This window comes from Halichoerus grypus, chromosome 11, assembly GCF_964656455.1.
Source record: "Halichoerus grypus chromosome 11, mHalGry1.hap1.1, whole genome shotgun sequence".
NCBI classification, from domain to species: domain Eukaryota; kingdom Metazoa; phylum Chordata; class Mammalia; order Carnivora; family Phocidae; genus Halichoerus; species Halichoerus grypus.
The window spans coordinates 43,812,738-43,826,074 of NC_135722.1; the positions used below are offsets into that span (position 1 = coordinate 43,812,738).

At 46.7% G+C, this 13,337-nt stretch overlaps 1 protein-coding gene across 1 annotated transcript in view; it reads right to left on the minus strand.

The window, feature by feature from the left end:
• Positions 1–7,150: 7,150 nt before the first annotated feature.
• MICAL2 (microtubule associated monooxygenase, calponin and LIM domain containing 2) overlaps positions 7,151–13,337 on the minus strand; it is a 210,427-nt gene continuing 204,240 nt past the window's right edge. Inside the window, exons 35-36 of the mRNA XM_078058397.1 lie at positions 10,865–10,938; positions 7,151–7,749 (exon numbers count right to left, since the gene is read on the minus strand). Coding sequence (XP_077914523.1) covers positions 7,565–7,749; positions 10,865–10,938 — 259 coding nt within the window. The 3' untranslated portion in view covers positions 7,151–7,564. The remainder of the gene's footprint in view (positions 7,750–10,864; positions 10,939–13,337) is intronic.

A 13,337-nucleotide genomic window follows, 5' to 3' on the forward strand; every position in this document is an offset into this window, starting at 1 on the left:
GGAAGAGGTTTTCACGGGGGAAGTTTTATATTTCCCATACGTGAATACCATCTGTTATTGTGTCCCCTAAAAATATATTGAAATCCTAACCCCAGAACCTCAAAATGTGACTTTATTTGGCAATAGAGTCATTGCAGATGTACTTAGTTATGTCAAAATAGGATGTCAGGCAAACTGGACGAGGTTGGGCTCCCAACCCAGTAAAACCCCTGTCCTTGAGAGAGGAAAGTTGGAGCACAAACATGCACAGAAGAAGGATGATGTAAAGATACACAGGAGACAGACAGCTACTGGAATTATGCTTCCATAAGCCAAGGGATGCTTGGGGAGGCTTAGGAGGAAGCACTGCAGGGAACACACCTTCCTGTTGGACTTCTAGCCTTGAGAACTGTAAGAGAAGACATTTCTGTTAAGCCATCCAGCTTGTAGTCCTTCACTATGGCTGCCTACAAAAATAATATACCGTCTAAGGGACAAAATAGGAGGCCCCTGAGGATCATGAAGAGGGTTCTACAAAGGGTTTGGATCTTAATTAATAATCAGAGGTTGTTTGACCACATCAAAGCAGTGGGGGCGGGCGTGCTGGTGGTGAAGAGAAGCCAGCCAGAGTCTCCTGGGGACTTCTTTGATCACTGAAAGCAAAGTGTGCTCTCCGGATGAAAAGAATGTGTGAGAGAGAAAATGGCTCTGGAGTGGGACTCTTAAGTGAGAACTCTTAAGTGAGTGTTCCTCTTGGGAACACTGGGGTATTAGCAGTGGCCTCTGAAGGCCAGGCTGCCAGCGAGCATGTCCTTCAAGAGGGCTGCTTGCACAGGCTAAGGCAGCCAGATGGCAGCATGGGGCGGCGGAGTGGGGAAAGGCATCAGGGCAGGGAAAGTTGAAAGACCTCAGCCTTGGTTTGTCCATGGGGGTCTGGGGGTGGGGTGTTGTTGAGGAGCACACAGGACGATGCCATTCAAATGGCCTCTGATCCAGCCACGGTGGAATGTGTCCCACGATCTTGGAGACAGGTGACCCGCTTACCTATCCTTGAAGAGTCCCGTAATGAACTGTAGACAGTAGAGGGGGATTCCTCACCTGAGCATGGTAGCTGAGGGCCCGCTACACGCACAGATGGAGCTCTAAATTCAGTGTCTCCTGCTCGAGTGGTCTAACAGAGGACTGGAGAACACTCTAGAAGAAGAGCAGCAGGGGCAGAGCTTCTAAGGAGAGAAAGGAGTGGTCAGACACTTCAGACTCAGCAAGGCAAGAATACCTGGGGTCCCAGTGATTCTGTTTGTGTGTGGTCCGTGTCCCAGGCCACGATATTATTCCCACGGTCTCCCCTACCCTTTCCCAGGCAGGCGTGACTGTAGGAGCAAGGTCATGGTGGTCACGGTTGTAATCCACCTTCCTCCCACACCTGCCTCCAGACTCCTGTGGCCTGGAGGAACAAGTCTCCACTCCCATCTTTGCTAGGGAAGCTATTAAGGCTATTTATACTTTAGGTATTTCCTTGTAGGGAGGAAGGTGAGAAATATTTCATCCAACCATGAGCTGGAAGCCAGTCACCATGGCCAGATGGTGTTTTCAGGGTGTGCCTGAGAAACCGTTGGCCAAGGAGGTCAGCAGAGGCCAGCTCGGAGACACAGAGTCCCAAAAGGGAGGTGACAATGCACTGGGAAGCGGGGTCCCTGGCCTAGCTTACAGCTTCTACCTCCTCTCCTGAGAACTGCCCCCATTCTTCCCTGTTCTACTGAGATTTGAGATGTTGTTTTCTGTTTTCTACTGTTGGGATTAGAACAGTTCAAGATTCACCACGGCATTCCAATGACAAAGTCCGATTCTGGCCATTCCCATTTTAAAACTGGAGCCTAGATAGAGCAGATGGACTCTAGCAAGGAACCTGGGAGGGAGGGACGGAGGAAGAGAGGAAGGTTCAGCTCCATTTCACAAATGAAGACATCAAGGCATAATCGAGGCTTCCAGTGAGCAAAGGCAGAACTGGAACTGGAGCCCTGAAATAGTGACTCTTAGCTCGGGTTACTGTGTTTGGAATGATCATCCTTGTTGGGTTTTTCCTGAGCTATTGATTTGTTTTCAAATCACACACTTACGGTGTTGGGACTACTACACACAAACACACGTGCATTTCTCCCAAATTCTTATGGCAACATTTTCAATTATTCTGGGGATGAGAAAGGAAATAAATTCAGATGTATTCCGACCTGCTGCTCCAATAACAGGTTATTTGGTTCCGTTTCACCCAGGACCATGAGTGCTGTTTTCGGGTGACTCCTGTCCTGCCCCTCTTTGCCTCTGCCTGATCTAAGGGCCTGCAAAAACCAGCTGGTCCCCAAGACGCTCCCTCTGTCCTCACCTTCTCCCGTCCCTTCAGCCCTGTGTTCTTGCTTCCCTACCCTTGGGACCTGGGATTTGATGATGTCATGCCATGCTTCTCTATTTGAGGTCCATGGCAGTGTGTCAGGGACACTTGGTCACCCGGGATAAACAAGATGCATCTTCCTAGAGTATCATGTTTATTGAAAGATGTTTGTGAGGGGTGGTGGAGGTTAGGTAACTTACCTGTTCTAGAAGATTGTTCTCATGTTAGAGTATAGCTAGATGCAGGCTGGAAGGAAACACAAAACACTTCAAAGGGGCAGCTTTGGCTTCCATGCCCAGATTTCCCCTGAGCAGGGCTGGGCACTGACGTGCTGGGGGAAGGTGACTATGGGAACTGATCTAGGGAAGAGAAGGAGCGGGAAAACAGAAAGTGCAGGTCCAGGTGGGGACACAGGGTAAGGTTGTACAGCCCGGTGGTCGAGGGCCCAGCTTCTGGAGGCCGACATCTGGGTCTAGCCCCAGTTCTACTGCTTCGTACCTGGACTACCAGGTAAGCCGAGCCTCTGTCTCAGTCTTATCTCCAGAATGGGCTATCTGAAGGATTTTGCTTTCAGGATTAAATGCAATAATGCACTTACAGAGGTTATTACAGCACCTGGCAGGTGAGATGAGCTGAATTCACAGTATCCAGTACCATGATCAGGGTCTGAGGGCTCCTCAGGGGAGCCCAAAGCATTGGTTTTGCTTTTCATTTTTCTAGAAACAAGCTGGGAGAGGGAGTGAGCATGACACTACCACGCATGCCCAGAAAGCTGAGGGATGGTGAGTTGCAGCAAACGGGCCAGCTAAAGGCTTAGAGTCTGCGGCTCTGAGAGCCAGAGGAGGGCAGATGAGCCCCAGCACGAGCACAAGAACACTGGCAAAGTGCCATCAAAAGTGGCTGGCCTTAGCTGCTGCTTTCCCTGCTGCCGAAATGTTAGCGCTTGCAAAACAGGGGCTCTTATCTGCAGTTATGTTTACTTTTTGTTAATATTCAATGGAAAAAAATGGATCATGGCAAATATTCCATCAGCAGACAAAGCCTTCCAACAATGGGGAAACTCGGTGTGAAATGCTGGGGACTGGCCACTGGGTTAGTCTGATGTGGCAATTCTGGTGTATTGAGGGGCCACATTTCATGTAAATTTGCATGCACTGGGATTAAGAGCGGAAACAAACAAACTCGGTCTTGAAAGTGCTCATTGAAGAAAGAGGCCAGTTCGGTGCAGGTGGGAGCATTCCTGCTGAGTGAATGTAATACAAAATCAGGCCAGGCCAGGTAAGAAGGTAAGAGGACCGGTGAGGTGGAACCAGGATGGGCTCCATCTCTCCCCCTCCCCAGCTCTGAGGGTCACTTTCTTTGTGGGAAAAATTAGACCCGAGGCTTGACTTCACTCCTCTTCCCAATCCAGTGCGATTTGCTGGTCGGGTAAGTCCTTCCACGTGCCCCGGTGGGAATAAAGCATCCAACTGTTAATTCACAGACTCCCACTCGAAATCAAAGCTTTCCCCCGTTCCTTTCACTGCAAAGAAAGAAATGGAATGGACGCTGCCCTCCTAAGTGCCAGACCAAGCCCACATGAAAACGTTTTGATTCCTTTAACAGAAAACCATTTAATTTTGGTTCATTTCAGTATTTATAGCAGTGCACATGTAACGCATTTCAGTCCACATGAATAGTTCCCAATGGTTGGAGCAAATTAATCTCTTACAAGCTACTCAGCAGTGAGGTTAGAAGATAAACAGTAGGTGAGATAGTACACGCTTCCCTGTATGTGAACCTTCCTATTACAGTAAACTACATTCGAGCTCACCACATCCAATGACTGCCACTCTCTCTGTTCATGTGGCAGCCCCAGCTGCCCCCTGCCACCTCTGCCCTGCTGGGGTAGTTCTCTGATCAGCCACCTGGGTGGGACTCGCTGCCATTTTCAGTTTGGAAGGAAAAGCCCGTAAATCTGCTTCCTGGGAAGACAGACATTGCTGAATTGTCATGTGCCTCCAGAATGCAGAAAACATCAATTTCATTGCAGCTCATCAAAGTTGGAAACACCTGCCACTTCCTTTCTCGGTTGCAATTAACATGCTGCATCTCAGCATTGATTGCTTCCAAGCAGCCTAGCACTGCCAAAGTCAAGGTTTAAATGAAACGGTACAACTTGATACTATTTTTCACAGTTTTAGAAACGAACTTATTTTTATTGCCAAAGAAGCACTGCAATTGTTGAGGGTAAAAGTCTTTATGCTTGAGATAAATGTGAGTAGAATAGGCTGATGCTTATAATAAAAATAGTTCTTTATCTTTGTATTTATTTGGGAGTAGTACTTGTTTATCTTTGCATTTATTTTTGGGTGGAGTGGAGGACTAATATTCTTCCCTCTATGCCAGCCCCTACTCAGGGCTGCCCGACCCCATAGGCAATCAGAGAATGTTTGTTAAACAAACAGATCAACAAATGAATGGTTTGGAAGAGCAAGCTTAAGAACTGTCCTCTCAGTCCATCTTAAGTAAAATCCTTAACTTGGAACTATCATGAGCCCTTTAGTTTAACTTAGAAGCTGTGTGAGCCTGCGTCTAAAATATGATCTGAGACTGGGGCTTTATGTTTCACCCAGAGTCTTATGTTGTCCAGCTTCGATCATGAGTGTTCTTTTATGGGACAGAAGAAGTTGTTTTCATCATAATCCTATTCATATTGCATTTAAAAAACCTATCTTTAAAATGTACAGTATTTCACATTTTGAGGGTCTTAGAACGTTCTTTATTTGTGCATAAGGAATGGAACTATTCAAAATAATTCAACAGCAACATTATTTGTGTCCTTTTGGAAGTGTTCATTGGAATGGTTTTATGTACTGTTAAGCTGAAAGCCGGTGTAAGTAGAAGGCTGTTACATATGAGGTTTATGTTTCAACTTGGCCAGATAAGACTCAGCCTTAAACCACAGAACATAGTCTTTGGGAGAGAAAGTGAACAAATTGCTTCTCTCATCTATTAACAGAATACTAGGGCTAAGAAACACCTTCTTTCTTGGCCCTCTTGGGAGAATCTTTCTTTTAGATGAAAATAGAACAAATTAAAATAAGGGGCAATTAATTCTTTTGTATAATAACAACACAGACACTATACACGTGAGCATCCTCTGTTAAAGGTACGCAAGCACCAAGTAGCACACTTTCATGTAACTGACAGAAAAGACTGGGTTCGGATATTTCTAAACATTCTAGAATAAAAACTGAAGTTCTATATCTTTTTTATTTAAATGAATTTTTTTCTTTAAACAAAATAAAATTCCTGAGTATCTGTAGTCTTACCTTTAGATACCTAATGACTGAAAATATTATTTTAACTACCTCCATAAATCTTTAATACTATACAACTCACTGCCCCAAACATCTGGGTTATTTGTATGTTAAATAGCTTATATACCAATATCTTAGTGTCAGTAGTATAACGCAGGAAACCAGAATTAGGAGGAAATCGTATTAGCAATTTCCACCAAATATATAAATAAATAAGAATAAATAGCCATAAATGGCACAGTTTTGATAGACAGATGCCTGCACATATTCCCTTATAGAAGAATTCACGCACTAGAAGGTCTGATTCTTTTTTAAAAGAAAGGAAAAAGGAAGATGAAGGAAGGAAAGTAGAAAGGAAAAGAGAACTGCAACCTTTGGACTTTGGTATGCCGTGGAAAGGTTGCATTTAACCCCACCCCAAATGTTGGCAGGCTTGGGAAATCCAGTTACATTTCTAATTTCTGGCTTGTCGGCTGGCCAGATTGGCATGTGCGGACAGCATCTCCGACAGAAGTGGTTCATGGTCAACTTATATGGAGGAGAGTCAGGTCTCTGGTCAGAGCCAACTGTTGCAAAGCACCTTCTGTTCAGTGACACATTTACACACTTGCAGAAATGAGAGAGGCCAAACATACAACAAAGAGTTCCTCAGTCCGTCTCTTGTCAGCGACAGAATGAATCTTCAAAGAATCCCATTGAGGGAAAAACAATCAAATACTTTCTGACAACAGATCACTATGTAAAACAGATCAGTTTTCTTTGGTTCCCATATGACCCATCAGAAGGGCCCAGGAATCCCTTGTCAGTGCACAAAACTCCATCTCCTGGCTTTCTTTTCATACTGAAAATGTCATTTAAAAAAATCCATGACCCAGTTTGGGATTTGGTCCCTGCATTGTAAATGGGATCACGGCACTCAGCTCCCCGGTCAAGTCAGAAGTGGTTTTGTCCTTGTCCCGTGGAGTTCCTGGGGAATCCCTGGAGAGAGTGTAGGAGATGCTTCTCTTTGGACCTGAGAAGATTGCCTTCGGGAAGCATTCTCACCTTGGATCACTAATGGGTATGTTTTCAGTAACTGCACCAGCCTCACTGGTACTTATCAACAAATGAGTTTCCCTTTTTGCCATCACCAACAGTTATATAAAAAAGCACTGGAAAACTATTCATTTTCTAGAAATGCTTTTTTTTCCAGGGACAAAGTTTTCTTTCCTTTTTTTTTTTTTTAAATAAAATTAAGGCTCAAATGTTGTATTAAACTCTCATTGCTTATGTATATTATATTAAGGCTTATAAATACAACTGGTAAATTAAATTCACCCTGGATTGAATTAACACCTGCTATATGAGTTATTTGCTTTATGTAATCAGTAATCTCAAGGTTTCTCTTTTTTCTCTGGAAACACAATTTAAATATTAACCTAATCTTTAAACTGCGGCTGCTTCTTTCTGACATTTGGAAACCGGTCATCCATGCAAAAAAAGGCAAATATGGATATATTTAATGAAAAGGCAGCTTCTTAAAAATCTGAAGATGTGTAACTCAATGAATTGGGAAGATAAATGATAAAGGCAGCAGGAAAGTCGATCTCTGTGTCACTTTCTTGGGAAAACAATGCTGGTCATCTGCCAAGGTCACCTCCAATGTGAGACCTGCCAAAGGGACTGCCGATCTCATAACAGTCTTTGTATTTTCTTCATTATAATCTCTGGAAGGGTCTCGGGCAGCTGTACTCCATATGGAAGAATTTTAGTGTTTAAGAAAAGATGGCGATAGGGTATCCCTTAAGTTCCAGGTACGGCAGATCCTGCCAAAGGAACTGTGAGTGTGTGGGGCGTGCCTGGCCCCATCCGTCCTCAGCCGGCACCCTGGGGGGGGCAGGGAGCGCCTTGGGCCTGCTCATGTCCTGCTCAACTGACGGCCCCTGGAGAATATGAAGCTTTCAAAGTGCTGGTCTTCAGCCTTTTCTTTTATGCGCTGTTCCTCCAAGGAGTCCACGAGTCTGTCCCTTTGTTCAATCACTTGCATCATCTCGCTGAATATTTCTCGCTCCTCATTCAGATCATTCTCATCTTTCTGGCTCTCTAAAAAACAAAAAAGGAAAAGCATGGGACCTCAGGTAACATTTGGCCCAGGGAGAGAGTTCTTGGCGTGGGCATTCTTGATTGTTTTGGACTTGTTCTGCCTTTTAATTTCCATGGAGAAAACAAGGAAATGAATTTAACACCAGGGAACTGTTCTTGAAGCCACAGATTAGCAAAGAAGCTGCTTTGTGCTGCAGTCAGCTCAGTTTTCACCTTGAGAATATATATAAAGCAACAGGGGGAAATCCCTTTTTGAGGAAAAGAAGATCAGCCAAGCCCCACCGAGTCCTCCAGCCTCCCCTCCCCCGCAAAAAAGAAACCAACAAAACAACAAAAAGGCTGTTTTCCCTAAACATGTCTGAACTACAACAAAGAAATCTATGTGCAAAGTTTCTAAGTAAACCATCCGCATTGGTGGCTACGATTTCAATGACGAGAATCCTATTTCATCTGTAGTGAATGACAAATTTCAGTCCTTTGAGTAGAGACCAGGCAAGAGCAAAATAAGGCTCTGGCTGGCCAATGGGACTGTGTCTCCACACTGTAACTATTTTTTCCCTTTTGCCTTCAGAGTACAAGAGCTTCTTCCTAATTGGCCTGACGCATCCGATTGCCTAGGGGACATAAGATTGCTATAAAAGGAAGGGAAAGAGTAAGAAACAGGTAGTAATGACTTTCTGACAGTCAAAATAGATGTTAAGGCAGATGGAAGTCTTGTCAACCAGATTACTGCCTTGGGAGAGGACTTTATAATAAATACCTTCGCCCCTTCCCTTTAACTGGGGTGTAGGCAGTGAGCCCGATCCTGGAGCAGACAAGGGCCACTGTTTCTCACGCCAGGCTTAGTCCTGAGGACAGGGTCAGGAAGAAGGTACACATGACAAAAGGAAGGGGGAGAAGCACTGTTCCCTTTGCACCTCATGTTTTATGGGAGAGAGAAGAGAGAAGCAGAGGTTGAGAGCTCTGTGCTCCAGCCTCTCTACTCTGGGCCAGGAAATGTCATACCGTTTGGTGGGAACACTGGGGGCCAAAGGATTCTTACCTTGCCCCTTGTTTGAAATTCTGGGAAGAAGCCAGCTGGAAGGGCACCTTATGTGTAAACATGGGGCAGTACGTTGTGGTTGGGCAGAGAACGGTCTGAGTCTGGCTCCCCAGATTTCGATCTGCAGTGTATGGCCCAGGTGGGGCCCAGAAGTGCCCACCAGCCCCAGAGTCGCCAAAGGTAGCTGGTCATAGGGCTCCCCCATGTTGAGGAGTGATGTGGTCCCACAGTGGAGACCGTCTGGCCAAGCTGAATGGAGGATGTGCCGAGGTGAGAATGAGTAAGCCAGGGAATGCCACCAGGCTCCAGGCATGCTAAGGAGGGGCCAGGCTGTGGAGGATGCGAGTTACACACCTTGGTTGCAAATGCCAGCGGAGAGAATGGCGGCCCAATGACAGGACACAGCTGTGTGGGGGCTCAGTGAGTCAAAGCAACCAGCACAGATACCTAACGTCTCAAAGTCACACAAACCTGCCTCTCCCGCCCGGTTACCTGGCCTTAGGGAGAAGGGCAGAAGGTAAAGGTGGCCATCTCCAAGGCGGAACATTTTCATCCCAAAGAGACTGAGCACTTCCTACAGGGACTGTTTAAATTATTGCGTCAGACTGAGCTTACTAGAGAGGGATAAATAAAGTTCTTTCCTTTCTTGCTAACTAGTGGGATAAAGCTTTTGTGGAAGATGAGCTCAGGCATAGTCAAAATGAAGAAGGCTTTTTTTTTTTGTACACCTGAGAGGTGTGAAGAAATGTATGATCCTCACTCCTCAGTAAAAATTAAAAAAAAAAAAAAAAGAAAAGAAAATTGAAAGGTGGCTAATGGGGTCTGTTGGTGGTATTTATTTTACCATCCTGAAATGGAGCAAATTTAAATTTTTATTAGGTGTGTAAATCAGATATTATGCTGTATGGTTTGTTAATCTAGGTCTAGTCCAGTGTTGGTCCTTATTTGATAATCAACACAGAAAAAAAATTCCTTTCTCAATGTTGGCTTCTCATCAACGGACTCATCTGAGCCCTTCTGACAAATATAAATGATGTATACCAATTTTATCTGTTCTATACAGTGCAGCCCTATAAGGATTTTGCTAGAAATAGAATTTTGTTGCTATAAAGAAGGTCTACAAATCACTACTATGTGGGAAAGAACAGGAGACCCTGAGTCTGTGGTGGTCTGTTCCTGAATCTCAGCCCCCTCACTACTTACCTTGAGCGTGCCAACCGTGCTGAGACTCGGTTTTCTAAACTGTAAAATGGGGATAAAATGCCTAAGTAAAAACAACCACGATGATTACTAATATTTACTAATATCCAGTATTTACTAGGTGCTTCCCCTGTACCAGGCAACCCCATAGGGAGGTGCCATGTTTGGTCCATGAGGTATAAAGAAATTGCTGAACTTGCTGAACTTATCCTTTTAGACCTAGGTCTAAGTGCAGGAAAGCCATGCACGGATCTGGTCCCACAAACGCACAGACACAAAACATTGAGTACGCCCAGCATGCTGGAGCCAATGAACACATAAATCAGGACAGCGTGTCAACTGAATTCATTTCATTCTCCCTCCTTCGTGGTGGGGATCATTTTCTCACGCGTGTTGCCCTGGCCTGGCGCATGTGGGGAAGGCTGTGGCCAGTACCGCATCTAGTGCCCGCCTTCCTCGGCGCCCCTGTCCTGGAGGCGTCTCAATCATCCCCATGTGTACCACAGTCACCTGTCTGCGCGTTGGCTTCCCCAGTGGGACCCCAGAGCCGGGGTGCTCTTCATACGCCAGGCCCACATGAGACTCTCCGCAAGTCTTTCTAAACTGAATAGATGGGGAAGTGAATGAACGGTTTCGTTCTATTAGCTGGTGGGATGGAGTCCAGTGCTGCCTGCAGCCCAGGTGAACGAAGCCAGAGCGCCTTGCCGTGCTGGCGGGGGGCTTGCACCTCTCCAGCCTCCCCATTTGCCTCCAGGCTGCTCGCCCAAGCCGGGAAGAGCTCCCTGCTTTGGGATTTGCGGCATGCTCTGGGCAAGTGCCTTTCCGGGGAAAAATGTCCTTCACGGGGGCCCAAACTCCTATCACTGTACTCACCCTCCTTGAGCATTTTCTGTCTTAACTTCTGTTCCAGTCTGCTTTGATGATCTTCCAATTCTAATTCTTGGGCCCTGGGGGTAAGAAAACGTTCACACCTTGTAAATACCGAAGATCTGCCTAGAAGCACTGCCTAGTAAGCTCACGGACTATAGCTGCTGTAGTCTTTTTGCTTTTTTTTTCTTATTAAAACTGGTGTCTTGGAATCTCTCTAAATGGAAAAGTCCGGGGCTGAAGGAGCCGAGAAGGGCTGCTGGGATACGCTCAAGTCCAGAGACGCTGGAGCAGCTGAAGGTTGGAATGTGATCCCCGGGGGCGTTTGGAAGGCCACTCAGGCCACCCTCAAGATGGATCATTAAGAAATGGCTAGTATAATCCAGGGGAGAGGAATGACAATCTAAAACTCTTTTCTCTCTTAGGGGCAACATGACTTCAAGTATCATCTCTAACAACTCCCAAACTCTGAATATGGTAAACAACAAAACAAGGAGGAGGAGACGGGAGTGGGCCATTTTATCCAGGTAGAGCAAAAAACATCCAGACAGCTATCCATTTGGTGGTAGGAGATGTGGAAAGAAGAGTGAGTGATGCTTTGGAGTCATCAAGCTGGGGTCTCTGTTTCCACCAATAGAAACAGCAGAGTCAAGAAGTGAAGTTAGTTCTCGGTGAAGGTCAGTTTGGCACTTCTTGACCTCTCAATGCCTGGAGATATCCCATGTGCATGCAAGGGGATAGGCTAGGCTTTGTGCAATGTGGAGGTTCCCAACTCTGGAGCACTCAGGAGAAATGAGGACCACACACAGATTGTCACAGGGCTCAGAGATGGTAGGTGGAACCAGGTGATCCCTAAAAGGAAGACTATAGAGAAAGGAAAGGTTGAAGACAGGAGCTTGGAAATGCCTCCATTGAGAAGCCAAACAAAAGAGATGTAACCAGGGAGGAAGCCATCAAAGTTCTGAAAAGCTATCAAAATAAGCAAGGCAGCATGACAGAAACCCCGAGGAGAGAGTTTTGAGAGAGAAGAGAGAGGCTGAGGTGAGAGAGGCTCACTGCTACAGAGACACCAAAGGGGGGAAGGGCTGAGAACCTTCCCTTCCAGCTCTGCCACAGCGCGGGGGTCGTTTTGCTGCGCCCTGCCGTCGCTGCCTTATTTCTACTACTTCTCCTACTACTTGGGCCAAGATCCCTGCCATGTTCAATATCCTGCCTTTTGTTATTGACCCTGAACTTCTCTTGGCCCACTCTGGTCACCCATGGAAGTGTACCCCTCAAGGCTTCCTGTAGGAAAGGACTTTCTGGGCGGAGTGCAGAGAGCTGACTGTTGAGGCACAATCCACTCAGTGTGGTGCTCAGGCCACGCTGTCCCCGGCCAGCTCCCAGCCAATGACAGAGCACAGCGGGCAGTCCTGGAGCTGGACTCCCCTGATGGCATCTCTGTTCCAGTGCTCCCTCTGGCTTGGCAGAGATGGTCTCAGGGTTGCACTGCAGTTCGGAGTCTCCTCTGCCCAATTCTCTTTCCTCCCCCTCTCCTTTCACAGGTGTCATGACCACAGAGGGTCTGAGACTTCCCTCTTACTCCCCCTCCCATTCCCCTTTATCCCACCATGTCTCTTATACTTCTTTTTCTTTTTTTTTTTTTAAAGATTTATTTATTTTAGAGAGAGAGAGAGCGGGGGGGAAGGGGCAGAGGGAGAGAGAGAATCCCAAGCAGACTCCCCACTGAGCGTAGAACCTGACGCGACGCGGAGCTTGATCCCGGGACCCTGAGATCACGACCTGAGCCGAAATCAAGAGCCGGCCGCTTAGCCGACTGAGCCACCCAGGCGCCCCATCTCTTGTACTTCTAATCCTGTCTTGGCGTCTACTTTCCCAAAGCACTCAAGTCGCTTGTCTAAGATGTTTGTCTAAACTAAAATCAATCCTTTAACAGAGCTCCCACCTGCTTTTGTCTAGCTCCCAGGCCTGAGTTCTTCCCTCCGGCCTCTCTTGGAGAAGGTTCCCTCTGGCCGCATGCTAACTAGGGAAGCCAGGCACCGAGCGGGAGCAGTGGGAGCCGCCGCCCTCCTGATTCTCCCAGGGAGAACCTACGCAGACTGCACCTTCACAAGCCTCCACGGAGCTCTCGCCATGTTTTCTTCTTGCTGGTGTGCTGTGTGTTTGCATGTCTGTCTCCCTGAGACCACGAGATCCTAGAAGATAGGGACTGTGGCCCCGCTCACTCTTCTCTCCCCACTACCCAGCAGTTCCTGGCACCAAGAATGTGTTGGATAGGTTTTTGTTGAATGAACGTTGTGATTCAGATCTGGTCCATAGGCAGGTGGTATGACTGTAAAAAGGGCTTCGCAGGGGCGCTTGGGGGGCTCAGTCGTGAAGCGTCTGCCTTCGGCTCCGGTCATGATCCCAGGGTCCTGGGATCGAGCCCCGCTTCGGACTCCCTGCTCAGCGGGAAGCCTGCTTCTCCCTCTCCCACTCC